General features: G+C 44.4%; 1 protein-coding gene across 2 annotated transcripts in view; it reads right to left on the bottom strand.

Annotated features, from left to right (window-relative positions):
* Positions 1-23126, bottom strand: part of ATM (ATM serine/threonine kinase) — a 171988-nt gene that overhangs the window by 128669 nt on the left and 20193 nt on the right. For both annotated transcript variants that reach the window (XM_077298431.1, XM_077298432.1), the window contains exons 6-15: positions 22152-22317; positions 13544-13782; positions 11816-11985; positions 11209-11381; positions 8965-9336; positions 5905-6102; positions 4244-4339; positions 2784-3009; positions 2384-2509; positions 139-264 (exon numbers count right to left, since the gene is read on the bottom strand). In XM_077298431.1, coding sequence (XP_077154546.1) covers positions 139-264; positions 2384-2509; positions 2784-3009; positions 4244-4339; positions 5905-6102; positions 8965-9336; positions 11209-11381; positions 11816-11985; positions 13544-13782; positions 22152-22317 — 1892 coding nt within the window. The remainder of the gene's footprint in view (positions 1-138; positions 265-2383; positions 2510-2783; positions 3010-4243; positions 4340-5904; positions 6103-8964; positions 9337-11208; positions 11382-11815; positions 11986-13543; positions 13783-22151; positions 22318-23126) is intronic.

Below are 23126 nucleotides of genomic sequence, written 5' to 3'. Positions count from 1 at the left end.
GAAATAAAACACACGTGTAAGCTACAGGGAGTGAAAGGCGAGACCAGTAACCTCCTGACATATATTGGGGTTAACTTTTAAGTGAAATTCAGGATTGGGGCCTGTAATAAATACACAGACCGCCCCTTTGTGCATTACCTTTGTGCAGCTGCAGACACAGCTCAGACATTGGGATATCAGTGATCCCAGGAAAACAATTTTTGGCTCTTCACCTAATTTCCCCTTTACGATGGAAGTGCTCTCACCAACGCATTGCATTAACATCTGAAAAAAAACACAGAAGAGAGTAGGGACTTTAAATCCTTTCAACTACATGTGTTCTGGCCTTTACAAGGATTGTCTAGGCATAAAGAAAGATCCCAGAGGGAAAAATAATAAACCAATAACTGATACTCATGTACCGGCACCCACCTGGATCCAGGGCAGGCCATGCTCTGGATGGCAGGACCTCATCAGAAAAACATTGACTGACGCGCTGCAGTCGATCACTGAGCTCAGCGGCTCATGCCGTTCACATTGGCAGAGCCGTTAAAATCAGTGATTGCCATAGCGTCATCATGTGCTGCAGACAAACAATAGAGACCGGAGCAGCGACGGAGGCGAAGCACGCAGCACTCGTTTGTTGTTTACACTAAACTGCACCTGGGGACACTAGTTTACGGAAACAGGAAAAGCCCTTTAATAAACAGAACCTTGTTCTAGCTAGTGAGTGCACATACATACATACATGTAGAAAAGCCGCGGAGACACCATCACGTGATTCTCAACGCAAGCAATGAATAGCCAGGTCTTTCACCGGGAAGGAACAACCACGGGAAGGGCAGCATCCAATAAAGGAAAACCACCTATGCCAAAACATGGTATCCATCCACAGACAAATGTTTCGGGGTATACCGAAAACATATTTCCCATAAGGGATGGGGCAGTGTTCTGGATCACTGCGTTGAGAAACACGTGATGGTGTCTCCGCGGTGTTGGATGTTTTGATCTCCCTGAGGTCATTCATCCTTATGTTCATACATACATACATACATACATACATACATACAACAAGACATCCAAAAAGAAAAAGTGTGAGGCAACATTTTATTTTTGGACAACGTTTTTAGAGTTAATACATGATAGGAAACACAGTGATGTATTAATGGAATTTTGGAGGGAAATTCTGATTTTGGAAATTTGGACATGGCTTGAGACAGAGCCTGAGAGACAGGCAGAGATTAAGAGACAGGCAGAGATTAAGAGACAGGCAGAGATTAAGAGACAGGCAGAGATTAAGAGACAGGCAGAGATTAAGAGAGACAGGCAGAGATTAAGAGAGACAGGCAGAGATTAAGAGAGACAGACAGAGATTGAGACAGAGACATTGAGGCAGAGTCATTATGACAGAGACATTGAGACAGGCAGAGACATTGAGGCAGAGACATTGAGGCAGACATTGATTGAGACAGACCGAGATTCAGAGAGACAGACCGAGATTCAGAGAGACAGACCGAGATTCAGAGAGACAGACCGAGATTCAGAGAGACAGACCGAGATTCAGAGAGACAGACCGAGATTCAGAGACAGAGAGATTGAGAGACAGAGAGATTGAGAGACAGAGAACGACAGACAGAGAACGACAGACAGAGATCGAGAGACAGACAAGAGATTGAGAGACAGACAAGAGATTGAGAGACAGACAAGAGATTGAGAGACAGACAAGAGATTGAGAGACAGACAAGAGATTGAGAGACAGACAAGAGATTGAGAGACAGACAAGAGATTGAGAGACAGACAAGAGATTGAGAGAGATAGAGATTGAGAGAGACAGAGATTGAGAGAGACAGAGATTGAGAGACAGAGATTGAGAGAGACAGAGATTGAGAGAGACAGAGATTGAGAGAGACAGAGATTGAGAGAGACAGAGATTGAGAGAGACAGAGATTGAGAGAGACAGAGATTGAGAGACACAGAGATTGAGAGACACAGAGATTGAAAGAGAGATTGAGAGAGACAGAGATTGAGAGAGACAGATTGAAAGACAGAGATTGAGAGACAGACAGATTGAGAGACAGACAGAGATTGAGAGACAGACAGAGATTAAGAGAGACAGACAGAGATTAAGAGAGACAGACAGAGATTAAGAGAGACAGAGATTAAGAGAGACAGACAGAGATTGAGAGAGACAGACAGAACTGGAAGCAACGTTCCAATGGAAATCAGTGGAGAAAAGTGAGGAAGGCTCCAAATGTCGAGAAGAAACGTCGCATGTATCGGTGTGAATACAGTCCACTTTTCTCACTGATTTCCTTTGTAGCGCTGCTTCCAATCTATTATTTCCACATCTGGAGGCTTCTTGGCTGGCTGCTTGAGGAAGTAATACGCCCACAGCGCCTCGTACCTTGGCTTTCTGGAATAAGCTGGTCTGGCAAGCTTCATCTTCACTGATGACCTCGGCATGGCAGTAACAAGCCAACACTCCTGTTAGGAGACTTGCGCATCGCACTAAAGATTCAGGAGGTGTCGTCTACATGAAAGAAGAGAGATATTAATACAATCGGAATGTAATAAAAGTAATATTCACATACAAATATTAAAGCTTGATCCAGAGAAAAATTTGGTCCAGGCCCCTATGTACAGTTCCTATGTATTAAAGTGAGTCAAAATGACACATTGTGAATGACCTAAGGAAGGAACTAGGTAGTACCCAACATATAGACTGTATTTAGGGAGAACTCGGCAGTGCAGTATGTCGGAGCACTGATGATTGGCAGCAGTACCGCCCAACAGTCCCCTCGTACCTCCGAGGAATAGTTGTTGAGCAGCTGCTCAGAGACCGTGAGCAGATCCAGCTCCAGCTTCTTTCTGATACTCTGCTGCACAGTGAGACACGGGGAACTCGCTTCTTTACAGGGCGCCAAATCCGGCACATTGGGAGGCACAGTGATTTCATTAAAAGAGGACTCAAGATGGAGTTCTTCAGCACCAGAGAAACCACTGGAGTCACTTCCTCTTCCCTGCTCTGAACTGGAGATAAAAATGATACAACCAAAAGAAAAATAAAGTTAGTAGAGAACAATAAACCTCAGATAGCTGTAAAAACTGTCATATAACTGTGACATTAAAAAAATGTATGCGGTGGGAAACATATGTTAAAAAGAAACTGCACTCAGAACCTGAAAAGGACTCCTGTGATATAGATTTTTTTTTATGTGAGGTTACATTTAGTTAATAAAATTACACTAAGTGTCAGTCTGTAATATTCATCTTCCGGCCCCAGCATCTTCTCTTGTGGGATTGTCTCTCTCAGTAATATAGGTTGGATGTGAGCTCTTTGCAGCGTTCAGGGTGCTGCAGCTTTCACTCGCTTTCAAGTTTCAGAACAGCTTCTAGCCCACAATTATTTTCTTTCCATTTGCTTTCCTCCTTATGTATAGCTTGTTTTCTCAGCTCTCTGAGACTTTAGAAACTTTTCTCCCTTTCCACTGCAAATCTGTACAAAAACTACTCCTTTCTGCTATCTCAAAAACACTAACTGATGGAAGGAGGAGCAGAAAGAGCCGTCAGAACCTGAAACAGGATGGATTTGTATCAGTTTTGCAAAAACAAACACTCAACTATACAAAGGACTTACTGACACTCTGCAAAATGGTACATTTTTAATGAGGCCTATTTAGAATGTTGATAACCTTTGAATTTTAGTAAGCAAATTAACAATAAAATAAATCTGAAATAGTGTAACAAAGCCTTAAATGCCATTAATTCCAATATCGAAATCCCCAAAAACTCCAGTGATTACTGATCAAGTTTCTAGTGTGATATATGTCAACTTCTCGGATAACTGTAAAGGTGGGAAAGGAACGGGCGGAGTGGTACATTTCAGGTTTTGAGTGGAGTGATCTCCAGGAGACTGTACGGCAGCAGTGTCTGTGTGTTGTCATATAGCCAACATTCATCATATGGCAAGAAGAACACCACAGAAATATGACAATGGAGCATGTCACAATTTCTGTTGGTTTTGTACAGAAAACAAAAGCTGTGTAACTATATGAAATGGAAGTATGTGGAGAGTCCCAAAAAAGTTTATAACGGCTACAATACAAAACCTCAACATTAATTTAATTTTTCTCTGCTGTAACACATACAGAAAATCCCAGCCACTAAGCTGTAACCAAAATGACATTTTTTGCATTGATGAGAACATAAAAAAACGTAGACACATGATAAATTAAATAATCCTAATATATGCATTTCTACTCACCAATCTAAAAAGCTTCCAAAATAGTCCATAGCAGCGCTGGAATTCTTCATCGTGAGGCTAACAAGGGATTTCTGAAAGGATGGTTGGGAAAAGTATCTGCGGAAGTCAAAAAGCACAAAGTGAGCCATCATGTGGCCCTGCATGAACGTCCCCAACAAAGAGACTTGCAGAGATGTTGTGCAACTGGTTATTTGAGAGCAGCAAAAAGTAGTGACTATCACACCGATCTATGACTTACTGGTTTTCTTAGAATCATAGTTTATCCCCCGAAAGCCAAACTGCAGCGTGAACTGTTCATATGCAGAATTGTTACTTCCCTATACTGGATCCAATATTAGGTGCGGTGTGTGCCTCCTTACGCCATCTCTATGTTACTCAGCAAGTTGGGATGCCAAGCAACCTTAGAAATCACGCTCCTAAGCCTTGCAGGTCAGCTCAGGCTGCAGGATGCTGCCTGAGTATTTAGGTAGTTAGCGTCCAAGTCACTACCATGGGATCTCTTACTGCACTGTTTGAGATTCTGAAAAACTCAGCTCTGCTATATTGATGTGTAAGCCTGGCCACCTGTGCCTTTAACCCAGCACTGCTACTTCTGATACTTTGCTGGTTAATGCTGCTATATAGTTGTTCAGCTCTGCACGGGACTCTGTGACAAAGTCAGCTCTTCTACATACCAGTTCTGCTTTGGTGTGTGTGACAAACTCAGCTCTGCTAATTCACTGGGTAACTTTCCTCTGTTTTATGGGATCCTCCTCAGCTCCTCTGTGGATCACCACTCTCTTACACCTGTTGCTGTAATCTAAATCCTGCCACATCAGATTCCATTGGCTCCTTCTGTTGCCTTTCTACCATAAAGGATTCCATTGTTTTATCTGGATCATCCCGCTGCACTAAAATCATCTGTCCGTGCTTGATAGCAACTGCTAAACCGGACCAAGTTCTTTGAGGATCCATGCCACCAGGTGGGACATGTTTACAGAGCTACAGCCGCACACATGAAACTTGAAGGTTTATGAAAAATTAATGAAAAAAATTAATGCATCAGAAATGTGACGGACATAGCGCTCCTGGACCTCTACAGATTCCGCCCATTCCGGACTGATTTTCTTCTTGGCATACCCTATTCCTTAGTAAAAGTGAGGTTTTGACAAAGACCATCCTTGGTCGAAACGTTAACCCTAACTTAATTGTCCGTCAAATTCTTTATTCGCTATTGAGCACCTGGTGATGACTGTACGCACAAATAAAAGCATTAATTTTTCATAAACCTTCAAGTTTCATGTGTGCGGCTGTTTCTCTGTAAACATTGACTATTCGTTCAGCCTGCACCTTTCGCTCTTTGTTACAGAGTGCACCACATTTTTTGGACTACCAGGTGGGACATAACCTTGGAGGAAGAAAGCTGTCAACCAGCTGCAGTAAAAGAGCTTAGCGCTCCTCTCGTACTGCAGAAGATAAATGTTTTTATGAAAACTACTTATATCGGTGCATCGGAGGGGCTCCCAACGGAGGACATACTGCATTGTACTACTACTTAAATGGGAAGGGGTCTCAACAAAAACCCTGTGACCTTTAAGTTTTCAATTAGGAAGAAAATGAAGGAAATTGGCCACGGAAGGACAATACATGCTGAAACACACTGCAGCTTTATTCCCACTCACTGGTTTATTATTGGGCAGTGCTCGCTGGTGTCATCCATTTCATTGTCTAGATGACCAAACAATAGCCACTTAATGATCTCTTCCTTCAGCAGTCTCTTGCCGCCGGTGCCCTCATGTAATGGCAGCTTTAGGTCTGAAGTAAGATGATCCGGGACAATGCAGGAATGGAGGGCCAAACACAAGCACTGCACAGCGGAGCTAAAAAAGAAATGAACACAATTAAAGGTTATGGGGTTTAATCTCTAGTAATCAATATATTTTATCCAATAAAAGAAAACAAAGCTTACGTATATCAGCAACACTCAATATTGGTCAATGGCTACAAGACCGTGGGCAGATAAAAAAATCATGGAGGGTGGTAAAATTAAAAACGGATACATAGCCATAGGGCTGGACAAAACATCTAGAACGTTACCCTACATGCATCTGATAAATGGGGGGCACTGCTTTGACAATTGAAGGAATAAAGGACAAAACTATACAGTGAGTACTAAGGGACAACAGGAGATTAAAAAAAAAAAAAAAAAAATGTTGTTACAACAACTGGGTAAAAAAAAAAATTGCTGTGAGTAAGGGAAAAGGGAGGAAAAAATATATATTTCTGCTGTGACTACTGGGGGGGGGAATATAATAAATTGTGCTGTGACTACTGAGTGAAACGGGAACAACATTGCTGTGACTATTGGGAGACAAAAAGAACAAACTCTGTTATGACTATTGAGGGGAACGGAGGGAGAACAACAAACTCTGCTAAATACTGGCATCAAAAGAACAACATGGGAGAAAGAAAAAAACTCTGCTGTGACTATTGGGGGGAGGAGGGTCTTTTTTTTTTCTTTTTTTAAGACCTGTAATGTATAAGGCTTGTCTAACACATTCCTACCTCGAGCGCAGACTGCAGAAAATAGTGTGGAAGAGGGGGACCTGCTGTGATTATTGGGGATATAAAAGGGGCCTGTTGTGACTACTAGGGACGGCGAGAATTAAATAGTCGGGATGGTAGCGGGCAAACTCTGCGGCAGGGAAGATTTTTTGATCCGTACATCACCTGCTCCTCACCTGGGTTGCACGGACCTTGCTCTGCAGAAAGTTACTGCTGGATTCAAAATTTTAGCGTTGGCTTCGAAGCCTGCCTAAATATTCTCCAAGAACCATTAAGATTAATCGCTGATTTCTTTGTTATAAGGTTAATTTACAAAAGATGTAATAATAAAATATTAGTACACAAAAATAACTACCGTATATACTCGAGTATAAGCCGACCCGAGTATAAGCCGACCCCCCTAATTTTGCCACAAAAAACTGGGAAAACTTATTGACTCGAGTATAAGCCTAGGGTGGAAAATGCAACAGCTACCGGTGAATTTCAAAAATAAAATAGATGCTCCATACTGTTCATTATGGCCCCATAGCTGTGCCATATAGTGCTCTGCACCATTATTGCCCCATAGCTGTGCCATATAGTGCTCTGCACCATTATTGCCCCATAGCTGTGCCATATAGTGCTCTGCACCATTATTGCCCCATAGCTGTGCCATATAGTGCTCTGCACCATTATTGCCCCATAGCTGTGCCATATAGTGCTCTGCACCATTATTGCCCCATAGCTGTGCCATACAGTGCTCTGCACCATTACTGCCCCATAGCTGTGCCATATAGTGCTCTGCACCATTATTGCCCCATAGCTGTGCCATACAGTGCTCTGCACCATTACTGCCCCATAGCTGTGCCATATAGTGCTCTGCACCATTATTGCCCCATAGCTGTGCCATACAGTGCTCTGCACCATTACTGCCCCATAGCTGTGCCATATAGTGCTCTGCACCATTACTGCCCCATAGCTGTGCCATATAGTGCTCTGCACCATTATTGCCCCATAGCTGTGCCATACAGTGCTCTGCACCATTACTGCCCCATAGCTGTGCCATATAGTGCTCTGCACCATTATTGCCCCATAGCTGTGCCATACAGTGCTCTGCACCATTACTGCCCCATAGCTGTGCCATACAGTGCTCTGCACCATTACTGCCCCATAGCTGTGCCATATAGTGCTCTGCACCATTACTGCCCCATAGCTGTGCCATATAGTGCTCTGCACCATTATTGCCCCATAGCTGTGCCATACAGTGCTCTGCACCATTACTGCCCCATAGCTGTGCCATATAGTGCTCTGCACCATTACTGCCCCATAGCTGTGCCATACAGTGCTCTGCACCATTACTGCCCCATAGCTGTACCATATAGTGCTCTGCACCATTACTGCCCCATAGCTGTGCCATATAGTGCTCTGCACCATTACTGCCCCATAGCTGTGCCATACAGTGCTCTGCACCATTACTGCCCCATAGCTGTGCCATATAGTGCTCTGCACCATTACTGCCCCATAGCTGTGCCATACAGTGCTCTGCACCGTCCATTATTGCCCCATAGCTGTGCTGCTGCTGCTGCAATAAAAATAATAAAACACATACTCACCTGTCTTGCTTGCAGCTTCTCGGCGCCATCTTCCCGGCGTCTCCCTGCACTGACTGATCAGGCAGAGTGCGGCGCGCACACTATATGCGTCATCGCGCCCTCTGCCTGCAGTCAGTGAGGAGAGAGAGACGCCGGGAAGATGGAGACAGCGCCCGGCGTGTGGAACGCGGACAGGTGAATATGACATACTTACCTGCTCCCGGCGTCCCGCTCCTTCCCCCTGCCTGTGTTCGGTGCCGCAGCCTCTTCCTCTGTCAGCGGTCACCGGCACCGCTTCATTAGAGAAATGAATAGGCGGCTCCGCCCCTATGGGAGGTGGAGCAGCCTATTCATTTCTCTAATGAGCGGTCCCACGTGACCGCTCAGGGGAAGAGGCTGCTGCACCCGGAGACCGTGGGACGGGCAGGGGGAGCGACAGGATCGCCGGGACTAGGTAAGTATGCCTCAGCGCCCTCTCCCCCTCACCCGCCGACCCTGCCACAGACCGTGACTCGAGTATAAGCCGAGGGGGCACTTTCAGCCCAAAAATTTGGGCTGAAAATCTCGGCTTATACTCGAGTATATACGGTAATTACATAAAATTACCTGGATGGTTTGCCAGCAGACCCGGAGAAAATCTTCCAAAAATCTCTGTCTGCCGCTACGAGGCCTCCTTGTAAGAGGACACCTAATAGTGCAAAGCTGTCAGCCTCAGTCTGCGGAGAACTTAAACTACGTAAAGCAAGTGCCCAGATTTTTGTCCAAAGCTTCTGTAGATCTGATTTCGCGGCGACAGTCACATCCGTCTTCTGCTTTTGGCAAATGGCAACCTCCTTCAAACATCTCAGCACAAAGGCAGCTTTCTCTCCTCGCCTCTGCTCAGCCAGGAGCTGGTGAAGGACGGCGAGCAATGGCGTCACCTCGCTGCTTGGCAGGCTCATAGGATGCTGCGCTATCAGACATGATGCGATTTGTAACCTTGATTTAAAAAAAGGCAAAAACAGAAATAACCAGAATCCCAATCAAAGCTAAAGTCTTGCGATCATAGTAAGCTGAACATCATAAATATGCTACATGCACATAAAGTATTGGGGCACACCTCTTTATCTTTAATTTTTCAATTTCGTTCCATTGCCCCCGGTATATAACATCTAGCTCCTTCGCCCCTGGTGTATAACATCCTGCCTCCGCCATGCCGTCTGCCTTTATTGGTGGTGCAGAGGTGACTGATACCAGCGCGGTCCTGTATAGGAGCCACTGGTGTAACAAGTCAGGTCTTGACATTTTTTTCCTCCTAAATATTCATCATCAACTGTGAGTGATATAATTGAGAAGCAGAAGTAATCTCAGCAACTCAGCCCCGAAGTGGAGACCCAGCAATGTTACAGAGCGGGATCACCGAGTGCTGAGGAGCAAAGGGAAGAAAAGTCACCAAAGCTCTGCTGACCCCATAACTGCAGAGTCCAGACTTCTTCTGCTATTCTCAGCAGCACAAACACTGTGCTCCCGCCGGGAGCTTCGTGTAGCCTTCTATCACCAAGCACGATGTCAATGACCGAGTGGAGTAAAGCCGCCACCGATGGACTCATGGACAGGGAGCAATCGCGTTTTTCTATCTGGTGTCTGATGGCCGAGTCTGGGTTAGGTGACTCCAGGAGGATATTACCTGCTTGACTGCATTGTGCCCAGTGTACTGCTTGGTGGAGAGTGGATGCACTATAGGGTTGTTTTTCATGGGTTGTTCTAGGCAGTGTTAGAATGGGGAGTGTTAAGGGCCCACCAGTAACATTAACTCTGGGAGCCCACTGTCCAGCTACATGCAAATATTACATTACCCTCATTCACTAGTTCACATCTTCTTCTATATAATAATACACTTGGTCGTTTGTTAAATGAATGATGAAATGTGAGCCAAGTGTACAGTGCGGGGTGGTGGTGGGCCCATCGGGAGATTCACCTGTTCCCCTGTGGCAGTCCAAGCCAGGTTCAAGGTATTTTATCTCCAGCAAAGGGGAATCTTAATGCTTCAGCACAAGACATTTGTTGCTTGTAACATGTGCATTTGGGTGTCGAACATGACGGGACTGCACAGAACCCAGACCTCAACCCCATCCTATACCTTAGGAGTCGTCTAGAATAGGGATTGTGAGCTCGGCCTTTCCTCCAACATCAGTGTCTGACCTCACAAATGCTCTTCTGGAGGAAAGGGCAAAATTTCCAGACTCCTTCAAAATGTTCTAAAAAGCCTTCCCAGAAGAGAAGAAGCTGTTATACAAAAGGGGATAACGACGCCATCACAATGTCTATGGACTTAGAATGAGAAGTTATAAAATCTCATGGCCATGGTATGTCATGGCATGTCAGCAATGGACAAGATCACTAGGAAAATGTCAGATCACAAATTAAATCTCTTTAGACCTACAGGAGCACTGATTAAAGGAAACCTGTCATGTTGACATTGGTCTCTGATCGGGAGGCAGGATGTTATAGAGCAGGAGGAGCTGATCAGATTGTTGGACATTTTTATGGTTAAAGTCTCAGTAAACAATGCATTTTATTCCTTGACAAATCCTTGGGTTTGTATCATACGAGTCTGGTGGGCGGACCTACTGAGTGATTGACAGTCTCCCCTGTATGGCTATGAATGCAGAGATAATGGTCAATCACCGAGTAGGACGGCCCACTGGACTCAAATAGGCCCGCCCACTGGACTCGCACATTAAAGGCAACGGGCCTTCTCTAAACCATACTGTCTACAGATCGGACTGCATATACAACATTAAAGGTTCCATTTAAGGCTACAGGAATCTACAAACAACTGGAGAAATAGTGAACTACGATCATATTTACCATGGAACAACATCAAAATCATTCTTTGAGCTTTGAAGCTTATCACGTACTACTTCCCAACCCAGTTCTATCCTTCTGCGCTTGCTCGGTACCCCATTTCCAAGAGAGTGTCTCTGAGTCACCGCAAAAGAAGCCTGTGTGATTTCCAAGATGCGGGTGTCTTCTGTAAAGAGCTAAGGAGAAAATTATGAATATCGAGATTCAATAAGTATTAATGGGAATCTGACAGCAGGTTTTTGCTAGACAGCAGCATGATGTAGGGGCTAAAAATCTGGATCCAGTGACTTGTCTCTTACTGGGCTGTGTTTTACAGTTTCAATAAAATCAGTGTTTTATCAGCAGGAGATTATCACTACAGGACTAAATATCTCGTGCCTCCTAGTCAACTGCTCTATGTAACCACGCCCCCACCACAGTGACAGTGACATTTAAAAAGTAAAACAGCAGCGATCAGATCTAACTCCAGTCACTGCTGTTAAAAGGCAGGTGTCAGCTGTATACACCTGAACTGACCTGAAACGTAGAGTATATATGTCATAGGTTGTTAAAGAGGTAAATTTTACAGCAGAGCAGAATTATTGCTACCTGAAAGGTATTAAATAAATACCTGATGGCAAATGTCTGCCATTAATTCCACCAAGTTCTCCTTGACTGCAATGTTTCGAGATCCAGAAGAATATTTCCCTCTGCTGCCAATCTGACTGATCTCGCTCATCAGAGCCTCGTACAAGTTGTACAAATTTCTCTGCCACTTATCACCGTCAAATGCATAAGCACCTGTAAAGAGAAGAATGATCCGGTAAGGGATAGGGACAACTTTGGGAACAATTTTCATCTACAATATTGGGACACTGTGTAAAACGTAAACAAAACGAGGAACAATGAGTTTGAAATGTTTATATCGTCATATTTTATTCAACAGAACATAGGACAGAAGTTGAACATTGGACATTTTTCCATTTCATTTGAAAAGGTTAACTCATTTAGAAATTGATGGCAGCAACTCCTCTCACTAAAGTCGGCAGATTTAGCCTGGGGTTTGACGTGTCTATCCATAGGGTTTTTAAGAGAAGCAACATAAAAAAGTAGTAAAGTTGTGATTGTGGATAACCGGGACACCAGGGGGTCCACTGAAGGGGAGGCAGCACAGATGGTGAGGAGGTCTTCTTGGAAATCTCCATACACCTCTGTCTGTAGAAGCCTCTTCCCAGGTTCTTCCACTCTTTGACTAGTAGATCATCACACTCCTTGTAATTCGAGAAGCCTCTGGCAGCACCTCTGACCTTTTTGAAGGACACCGTCTCTATAGGGGGTGAAGGATCTGTTTTCTTGATGTTCAGGTACTGGCTGACGGGCCTGAACCAGATTATTGAGCAATGTCTGTCAACATACACATTTGGTCGGAGTCCAAGTACAGGTTAGAGCAAAGGTCTGATTCTTCTACAAAAGCTCCGCTGCTGGCAATACGGAATAGCAGCGGAGCTCCAACCAGTTGTTCTGTGACGTGCTGGCGCCAGTGAGATGACATCAGCAGCCAGTGCCATCAGCTCAGCCGCCACAATGACATCATTGCACCAGCATATATGTGTCAGTTACATGAATACAATGGGGGAGGAAGACAGGAAAATATGAAATTAAGGGTGTGGGATGGGAAAGAAGAAATTATTATGGGGGGAGGGGGCATGTAATTGTAATTAATTGGGTGAGCGGAAGTTCACAGTGGTGGAGTGTTGAGGACACAGGAGAGTGACTGGTAATATATTGTGGGAAAATAGGAAAAAAAATGTTTTATAAGATGGGGGTACAGGAGGCATGGTCCCTTCCTCAGGAAGCGGGCGGTGATAGAAGTGGGGTTATGTTGTGGGCCCTGGATGGGAGGAGGTGTTGCACAGTGGTGCCCGCTGTCGGCAGTGAGGCAGAGCGAAGTGGATTGCTCTCCCGGTGGTGGTTTTCAGCCGAGAACTTAATCTGCACAGGTGTCCATTTTTCTGAAGCAGTGGGTGTCAGGCAAATGGCAGCCGGAGGCAGAGCTTGCGCAGAATTAGATCTCGGTTGGGCCAAGATCCCAATCAGCATGTGCACCGCAGCCCACAGCTTCAGTAAAATGACCACCAGGAAAGCAATGCACTCTGCACTGCTTGCCACCACCACCGCCACCTCCTGCCACCGCGAGCTTTCACCTGAGGAAGGGACGCTGCCACTGTGATCCTGCTTCTACCACTACAGCAATCCCCTCCGGCATTTTTGAGGGACAAGTTGTACTTTTGAACGACAGGGCTGTAAGACAGACAAAATCAACATTTATTTTTAACAGCAATAGTGTGATGTAACTCACCTTCTTCTACAGTCTTGGCTCCACTTGGATGGTGAACATGTAGCATTAATCGAAAAAACTCTACAATTTCTTCTTTTAAGGCGTCCTTGGGTCTATGCTGGGTCCATACACGTAGCACTATGGGGAAAATATCTTCCCCCAATTTACACACTCTCATGCGGTAATTTAAAGACACTTTGGTGAGGAATATATTCAGAGCGGCAAAGATCTGGTCCAAGCCAGACAGATTTCTCTCCTCCCTGAGAAGAAATATTATGTACATATGAAGCATCATTATGATAACTTTATATTGTGTCGCCTAATGACATGCTATTAAATCAAGAAACCGAAAAAGCAATACAAAAACAGGTGCACACCTATAAATACAAGAATACTTTTATTGGACACAATGTTACTCCAAAGTAAAAAACAATTAAAACCATACAATAAATCAACGTACATATATGAGATCGCAGGCACTGGTATAATTAATATCGCAAAGTTTACATGAAAAAGTAACATTGTGTCCAGATAATTATTCTTGTATTTATAGGTAATCACCCGTTTCTGTATTGCATTTTCCTGTTTCTTTTTTTTTTTTTTTTTTTAAATTCGTTTATTGATTACAGCGTTAATCATACATACACTTGCTTATATTCATTGACATCCAGAAGGCACATAATATTATTACACATAACCATATTTGAGATATTGCCAAGGTTACAAGCAATGCATGACAATCATTTGTTCAATCTTGTTTAAACTTTAACAACCTTATCGCCTAATAAAACCTCTGAATCAACATGCTGCCATTCAAAAGAGAATTCCAGATAGATTCCGCCCAATAAGTAAATAGTATTCCATGCAATCTGACACCCTTTCCTTGTATAATCGTTAAGTTATGTTGATCTAAACAGTAAGGGAAGAAGAATTCCATCTTCCCCATATCTTCTCAAATTTGGCTGGATTACCTCTATTCTGATATAATGCCCGTTCATATGGAATAATGGAATTCACCAAATCGATCCACGCTCTAAGAGTTGGGCTGGAACCCCCCATCCACCGTAGAGCCAACACCTTCCGTGCTAAAAACAAAGTCTCCCTGAGAAAAATTCCCATATGACGGTCCCAAGTCTCAGCCTCCCATACTCCAAATAAACATACCAGAGGTTCAAGTGGGACAGGGATAGAAATCAGTGATGTCAACAGTGTCGTTACCTCATTCCAGAATTGGGAGACAATAGGACACTGCCATATCATGTGAATGAAATCTGCCTCGCTAGAATGGCATCTCAGGCAGTCTGATGAATTTAAACGACCCATTTTGAAGAGACGAATCGGGGTCAGATAGGATTGATATATGATGTATAATTGTGTCATCCTATTATTACCTGATGGGGAGACTTTAGTTGGGGATTCCAAAACCTCATCCCATTCCTCTCCCAGTGTGTCTGGGAGAAGTCGTCCCCATTTCCCTTTAATTGAATCTATGGTGGATCCCTCACTCATGGATAAGAGATAGGTATATAGAGAGGAAATAAGTCCCTGGGGACCCTGCGAATTAAGAATACCTATTAACGGTAAATCTGAGATAGCCCGACCTGTATCTGCACTCCGCACATGTGACTGGAAGGCTGACCTTAGTTGTAGGTAACGGAAAAATTGAGATTTTGGTATATTAAAAGTGTTTTGTAACTGCTCAAAGGAGGTAAAGATCCCCTGCTGGTATAAATTACTCACTGTAAGAACATTGTACGATATCCAGAATTCAGTGGACGGATGACCCAGCAATATCGGGAAATAACTATTGTTCCATAATGGCATTTCATTCGCTATATCAGCAAACCCTATTAATTTTTTAATTTGTCTCCATATTGATCGTGCTAGTCGGAGCATGGGAAGTAAATGAGGAACCGCAGTTCTCTCCATTTCCAAAAATCCCAGTGGGCAATCAACTTTGGCTGAGTACAGAATGTGGTGTTCAGAGTTAGGAAGAATTTTCCCTGGCATCCACATATTCAACATTTTGGCCTGGCCTGCTAGGTAATACAAATGGAAGTCTGGCAGGGCCATCCCACCCCCTTGTTTAGGTCTCTGTAGAGTGGATAATTTAAGCTTAGGTCTAGCCTTTCCCCATATGAAGGATGTAGTAAGGGAATTTAGGGTTGCGAAGAAAGATTTAGGTATTATAACTGCACTGTGCTGAAAACAATAACTCAATTTGGGGAGCAATATCATCTTTATAAGGTTAATGCGTCCAGCTACAGATAATGGTAATTTGTCCCAGGTGGCGAATTTGGATTTAACCACATCCAGTAACGGGAACGTATTAAGATGTAAATCTAGGTGACTACTCTGGGACATATATATTCCTAGATATTTAAACTGGGAAACAATGGGTAGCAGTGAGAGGGTTTCAAGGCAGGGTATTGGGGTATGGGAAAGAGGCATCAGAGCAGATTTTTCCCAGTTTATATAAAGGCCAGAAAATTTACTGAATCTGTCAATCATCGTTATTACTTTTGGCAACGTGTCTTCCGTTTGATCCATAAATACCACCATGTCATCCGCATACAAGCCGATGACATCTACCCTATCAGCAATATGTATCCCTTTAATATCTACAGATGACCTCATTCGTATCGCCAGAGCCTCTATCGCCAAGGCAAATAGAACCGGAGAAAGAGGGCACCCCTGTCGAGTTCCTCTATGTAAAGAAAACGATGTAGACATTAAGCCGTTCACCACCATACGTGCCCTGGGCCTCGCATACAATGTATCTATCCCTCTCAAAAATTTGTTCCCAAACCCATATTTCCGCAAACATGCAATCAAAAAGGGCCATTCAAGGGAGTCAAAAGCCTTGGCTGCGTCTAGCGAAGCCAATGCCCACTTGTTATCCGGTTCCAGAGAACTATATTGTATGACCGACTGTACCCTCCTGATATTTATAGAAGTATTTTTCCCAGGCATGAAGCCAGTTTGATCCGGGTGTATGAGATCTAATATGATCTTGTTCAGTCTAGTGGCTAAAATCTTAGTAAAGATTTTGTAATCTACATTTACCAAAGAAATTGGCCTATATGACCCACAATCTAAAGGATCCTTCCCCTCCTTCTTAAGTACTATAACATTAGCGTCATAAAACGTTTCAGGAATAGATTCCCCCTCCCATATTCCTCTGAGTACCTTGAGCAGCATGGGGGCTAGCTTGTCCCGGTATTTCTTATAAAACTCTATGGGAAACCCATCAGGTCCTGGGGCCTTTCCAGTTGCCATGTCAGTCATAGCCTGTTCCACCTCTTCCAGAGTAAATTCGGCCTCCATAAGAGCTTGTTGCGATGGATTTAGTGAGGGGAATGTTATATCTGATAAATAATCTAGGCACTCATCAACATCAGAGTCACTACTAGATTTATATAACAAGGTGTAATAGTCATAGAAGCCCTGAAGTATTGCATCAGAAGAGGATACTAGAGATCCATCCGACACCCGGATCTGCAAAATTGTATTGGAGGCATTATGTTGACGTACCAAAAAGGCTAGAAGTGTACTGGCCTGATTCCCTAACTCAAAATATGATTGACGAGTGAAAAACAGTTTACGTTTTGATTTAACATCTATGTGTTGGGTATAAAGTCTTTGGGAGGTGAGCCATTCAATTCTGTTACTGCTGGACTGATTGGTTATGTAAGCAGCCTCTGAATCTTTTAATTTTTGTTCTATCTCCTCATCCTCCCTCGCCGTTGCCCTCTTTATATAGGAGATAGTGGAGGAAAGACATCCCCTTAGATATGCCTTCAGGGTGTCCCAAAATAAACCGAGGTCCTGGAGCTCCGAATGTACCAGAATGAAAGTATTTAACTGAGCAACTGTCCTGTCACTAGAGTCTATTAATTTTAACCAGAAGGGGTTCAATTTCCAGGACCTACTGTTAGTATCGGAACGTCCAAATTTAAGTTTAAGAATAATTGGGGAGTGATCCGAGATCCCCCGGTTACCATGTTCAATACTATCCACCCATAATGCCAATCCACTCGACCCGAATATGTAATCTATCCGAGATAATGACTGTCTAGTGGATGAGTGACAAGTATACCCTTTGATCTCCGGATGACTCATTCTCCACAAATCCAGCCAACCACTACCATCCATAAATAATGCTAGTTGAGAGGGAGGTTGAGGTATAGTGTCTCCCGACGCTGCGTCATCTAATCTCAGCCTATCTATGGATTGATTCATAGTCAAATTGAAGTCTCCCATACAGATAACATTGGCTTCCGGGTACTTTAAGGAGAAGCCCAGGGCCATACGGAGAATTGAAATATTGGCAGGGGGGGGTTGTAGATACATAACAACACGTATTCTCGTGAGTCGATGAATGCATGTACAAAAACAAAACGACCCTCTGGATCACGCCTCGCCTCCTTCGCCTCCCATCTGACCTCTTTGTGTATTAGTAAAGAGACTCCTCTTGAATAACTAGTGTGAAAGGCATGTAGGGACCATTGTACCCACGGTTTTTGCATACATCGAACTGTGTCCCTTGTTAAATGTGTTTCTACTAGTGCTACAATGTGGGGGTGGTATCTTTTTATCTGTGAGAATACTTTAATTTTCTTTCTAGGGGTCTTTATGCCTCGGATATTCCAGGCCATGCATATAAGTTCAGCTCCCATATTTACTCTTAAGGGAAAAGTTAATACATATCATTATTATTCGGGTGTATTCCAACAATATCATCATACTGGGCATAGAGTTAGTGTCAGTGGCAGCTTTACCTAATAAACAACCAAAACTAAAACATAAAACCAAACTAAGCAAGAAAACTTGAACATTTGGGGAGAGTATTTCCATCCTCCCACAGTTAGGTTGAAAAGGGGATACCCTCACTGAATTCAGTGTCCGGTATTGTTGATTTTCCCGCACCTATACGGAAAGCTCAATTTTATTGCCAATATACAAGGAACCCAAATCAGGGGTCTTCCGTAGTTGGTCCTCCATTAGACCGCAGCCATTCAAACGCCTCCGCTGGGTCTGTGAAGAATAATGAGGAACTTTTATGGACGATACGGAGCCGAGCCGGGTAGAGCATAGAATAGACGATGTTTTTGTCTCTAAGCTGCTTCTTGACATCCACAAATCGTGCACGCTGTTTTTGAAGATCCGCAGAAAAATCTGGAAAAATCGATATGGTGGCATTATCGAATTTGATGAGGCCCTTCTGTCGCGCCAGACGAAGAATAGTATCCCTGTCTCTGCAATTAAGAAGACGCGCCAGGAGAGGACGCGGCGGAGCTCCAGGGGGGAGAGGCCTTGCTGGTATTCTATGGGCTCTTTCCACCGAAAATGTTGAGGAGAATCCATCTCCCAATGTGGACCTAAGCCAGTCCTCCAAGAATTGCTCAGGCTGCTGACCCTCTGACCGCTCCGGGAGACCTATAATTCGAACATTATTACGGCGTAGTCTATTTTCCAAATCATCTGCTTTTTGCTTCCAAGCATTTACAGATCCAGTGGCTTTGGTTAATTTGGCCTCCATAGGAGTAATGGTGTCTTCTATATTAGATACCCTCGTTTCGACCTCTGATATACGCCCCCTCATAGTTTGCATATCATGTCGCAGGCGGCCCACCTCAGTATGCACATCTTCTATTTTCTCTGTAAGAGAGGCTCTGGTGAGGGATATGGCCTGCATTAACTGCTCCGATGCCTGTTTGAGAGTCAGTTCCACCTCTTCCCCTTCACCAGTACCATCAGAGGGGCGACCCTTACGTTGAGAGGATGTAGGGTTATTTCTAAGGTTGCGTACATTATCGTGGGGGTCATCTTTAGCAAATTTTTTAAGTTTTTCAGCAGCCGCCGCTCCTCTAGATTGCTGCATATCGGGTATACACTTGAGGAATCCGCAGATTAATTTCAGAAATAATTATAAACAAGCTGTGCTCCAACTTTATAGTTATAGATGAGTCAGGCTCTCATCCCTGTTCCTATATAATATTAGATTGTACTCCAAGATTCCTCCAGTTTAACAAGTAATAATAATGAAGATCGTAGTGTGGATGTCCAAGTATTCACCCAGTTTATTCTCCAATAGCAGACCACACCAAGGGAGATATCCCAAGGAGGCAGACAGTTAGGTAGAGAATTGCCAGATTTGTGCAGATGGAGCAGCCAAGAGTTTATTCAGGCACCGTGCCCCAAAGCAGCCAACAGCCCCCACAGGCAGAACAGCAGGGAGGGGGGGGTAATCCCTCCAAAGTTATGGCGCTGACAGGAAGTTATTTAACCAGGGGGGGTGCAGGGCCCAATCTTTCTGAGCTCACACCGCACCTCCTCTCTATTATTTCAGGCTGGAAGCTTACTCCCTGATCTGCACCGCTAATGTGCTGTACCGCTCTCTCCTCGCTGCTGGAGAGAGCGCCGCGATAATGGCTGCAGTCTCCCTAGGCACCGCCCACCACTCCGGACCCGGCACCTGCTTTCTCTGCTCTATATCTCCTCCGGTGTTCCACAGCTCCTCCGCTCTGTGCAGGTGACCGCCGCTACTCCAGGGAATCCCCTCGGATCCAGATGCAGCCGGCGCCGCGTCCCGACCGCTGGCGCCGCTCTTAAAGATGGCGGCCGCAGCTCAGTGATCTTGCCGCCCTTTCAGGCCACTGCATTTACCGGCGTCCCAGAACTCCAGAATCGCCGTCCAAGGGGGGGTACCACGTCGCGATCCTGTCCTCGTCGGCCCCAGCGAGAGGAGAGTCCGGCTTCTGCAGGAGATGGTGGCGCCGCGTCCTGTGTCCTGGAGCGCGCGCGCCGAAGATGGCCGCCACTGCACGTGGATCCTCCTGGCGTCTCAGTCTCTGCAGCTCCTGCCGCCTCAGGTCACCGCAGCAGCCGTCCGGAGTGCTCACAAGGTTCCTCAGGATGAGGGGCTCCAGCCCCTGTCGGTAACGTCCGCTGAAGTGCTGTATAAGTGGCAGGATTAGTTTAGGATCTATGGAGCTTTCCTTTAGTGCGTCTTCCTTCTCCGGCTACATAGCCACGCCCCCATTTTCCTGTTTCTTGATTTAATATTTTCGCTTTTTTACATTGGTAGCACCCTTTTATATTTATTTTGGCTGTGCATCTATATTGTTTATTGTTCCTTATGACATTCATGTTGCTATGTCATCCAAAGAAAATCTCTACTCAGCTAACCGAGGAAGATTAATTGTGTGGAGGAAACAAAATTCAGGCAAGCATATTGAAAGGGTTTTTTACAGTTAGTTACAGAATAAATACTATGAAATGCTCCAACATAGACATTGTAATGGCATAAAGAATGACTTGTATCAACCTAAATGGTGGCGCACATACCAGTCTAATGTGTCCAGGAACTGTCCCAATGCATCATGCTCTGCATCGGTTTCAGACAGTGATGATAATCAGCATTATTTAAGTTAATAGACATTCTAACAAGACTATAGGTGCTGGAACTTCTTTTCATTCTCTTTCCGACATGCACCGCACTGCTATTTGTCCAAATAGTCTGCCAATTCTGAACTGAATGCCCACCTCGCGGTTATGCCTATATACATGTATTGACATGAAGCAGAGCAGGAACAAAGACCAGCTCCCGTTTCCTGTGGGGACAAAAATCCACCCCCACTACCTGTACAGCTTCATAGACCCACCCACACTTCTTGCAGAGTGACAAATACCTGTCTCAACTTCCTGTATAGTGACAAAGACCCGCCCACACTTCCTGTATAGTGACAAAGACCCGCCCATACTTCCTGTAGAGTGATGAAGACCCGCCCACACTTCCTGTATAGTGACAAAGACCCGCCCATACTTCCTGTAGAGTGATGAAGACGCGCCCACACTTCCTGTAGAGCTACGAAGACCAGCCTATATTTACTGTAGTGACAAAGACCCACCCACACTTCCTCTAGAAAGACAAAGACCCGCCCACACTTAAATTCTCTGTCGCTAATTATAACCCACAAGGCCATTTGTTGCGAGAAAAGCTTCTATCCCTTCTATAAACGTTGTTATAGTGTCTGCCTTTACTACCGCTTTTGGTCGGACATACCACAGTCTGACTGCTCTAACTGTAAAGAACCCTTTCCTGTTTAGCTGCCGGAATCGCCTTTCCTCCACAAGCAATGAATGTTCCCTGGTCCTTTGTAAGGTCTGTGGAAGTAATGAATGATGTGAAAGTTTGTAGGCGATCTCCTCCAACAAACTTTAATGAAGGTCTTCAAAGATTAATATTGACTACACCCTCAGATATTGATGGGTTCGTCCAATACGCTAATGTGTATGGAGACACCGGCCAACTGATTGTTGGGGAAGATGTTGATCAGCCATGTCTGATGTTGGATTGTCGATTACTTTGCTCTCTCTGAGATAAGCCGCTGGCATAGGTGTGTGGACATGTTTTCTCATAAAGAGAGCTAGCCGAGATGGCTGTTGGTTGAACAATCGGCTGAAGCATTGTTTGGCCAACAGCCTACAAACGTGTATAAGGGTCCAAAATTCAGCGGTGGTTAAACCTCTCTGACCCCTAAAGTTGCCGGAAAACTAGCAAGAAAAGCAGGATGATCATGAACTAGAACTCTGCAAAGATAGATATTAGAAAAAAGGCAGTCACCTGAGCCGATGCATCACGGCAGAAAAGAAGCTGAAGAACTTGGAGTGCGTCACCTCGGTCTGGAGGCAGCAGCCCCTGGTAAGCGTCTGGATTATACGAGCCGCCAGTAGACGGTTTATTGCACAGTTTGGTTTCAAGTACAGGTTGAAGTATATACTCAATAACTCTGCAATGTAAAAGTAAAAGTGCATGAGAAATAAATCACTGCACTACAACAAGTATTTCACGAGTTCAATAACCAAATCTTTAAGATGGCCAGCTAGTTGGTGAAATTGGCTAACAAGCTTATGTATATGGGGGCCTTCCAATTCTCACTCCATAGCAACATCTCAGGAAAAAAAATGATTGTGCATGATGACTTTAAGCATGTCTAATCTTTCCTTATGCATTGCAGGATATAAGCTGGTGTGAGGGATGTTCGGCTCATCCATGTAAACCTGCGTGATTGGCAGAGTGACGTGTGCATGATTATTGGAGAGTCGAGTGAAATAGCCATTTTGCCAAAAAATAACCATCTGCACAGTCAGATTGATTTTCCAAGATCCAAGCAGTTATAGGTTCTGTTGTGCACCAAAGACGACCTGGTTCTATGTGACTGCAGACTTCTGGATCCTTACAGCGTGCGGTGCAGGACCCACCTGTATGGCCGATGCTGGGATCTTATCTCAATACATGAGAATTGAGAGAGGGCGTGGATGTCATGGCACGTGACCGCATGCATGCAAATCAAATACTTGTGGTCAAGAGACCGCCTGCTCTCAACGGCAATACCGGAGAATCCTGACAGTGTTTAGGCCACGCACTGTAGGGATTCGGAAGTAGAAGTCTATAGTCACAGAGTGACCCATAGAGTGACCGCAGACTTATCAGAAGGCCAAAAGATTTTTAATTTTTCTGCACTTTTGTTTTTAATCTTCTCCTCTTCCTCTTTTTTTTCATTGTCCGTTGACATAGCTATAGGATTTGTTTTTCAAA

Source organism: Ranitomeya variabilis, chromosome 3 (genome assembly GCF_051348905.1).
Source record: "Ranitomeya variabilis isolate aRanVar5 chromosome 3, aRanVar5.hap1, whole genome shotgun sequence".
NCBI lineage: Eukaryota > Metazoa > Chordata > Amphibia > Anura > Dendrobatidae > Ranitomeya > Ranitomeya variabilis.
This window is presented reverse-complemented; position numbering and strand designations above follow the sequence as displayed.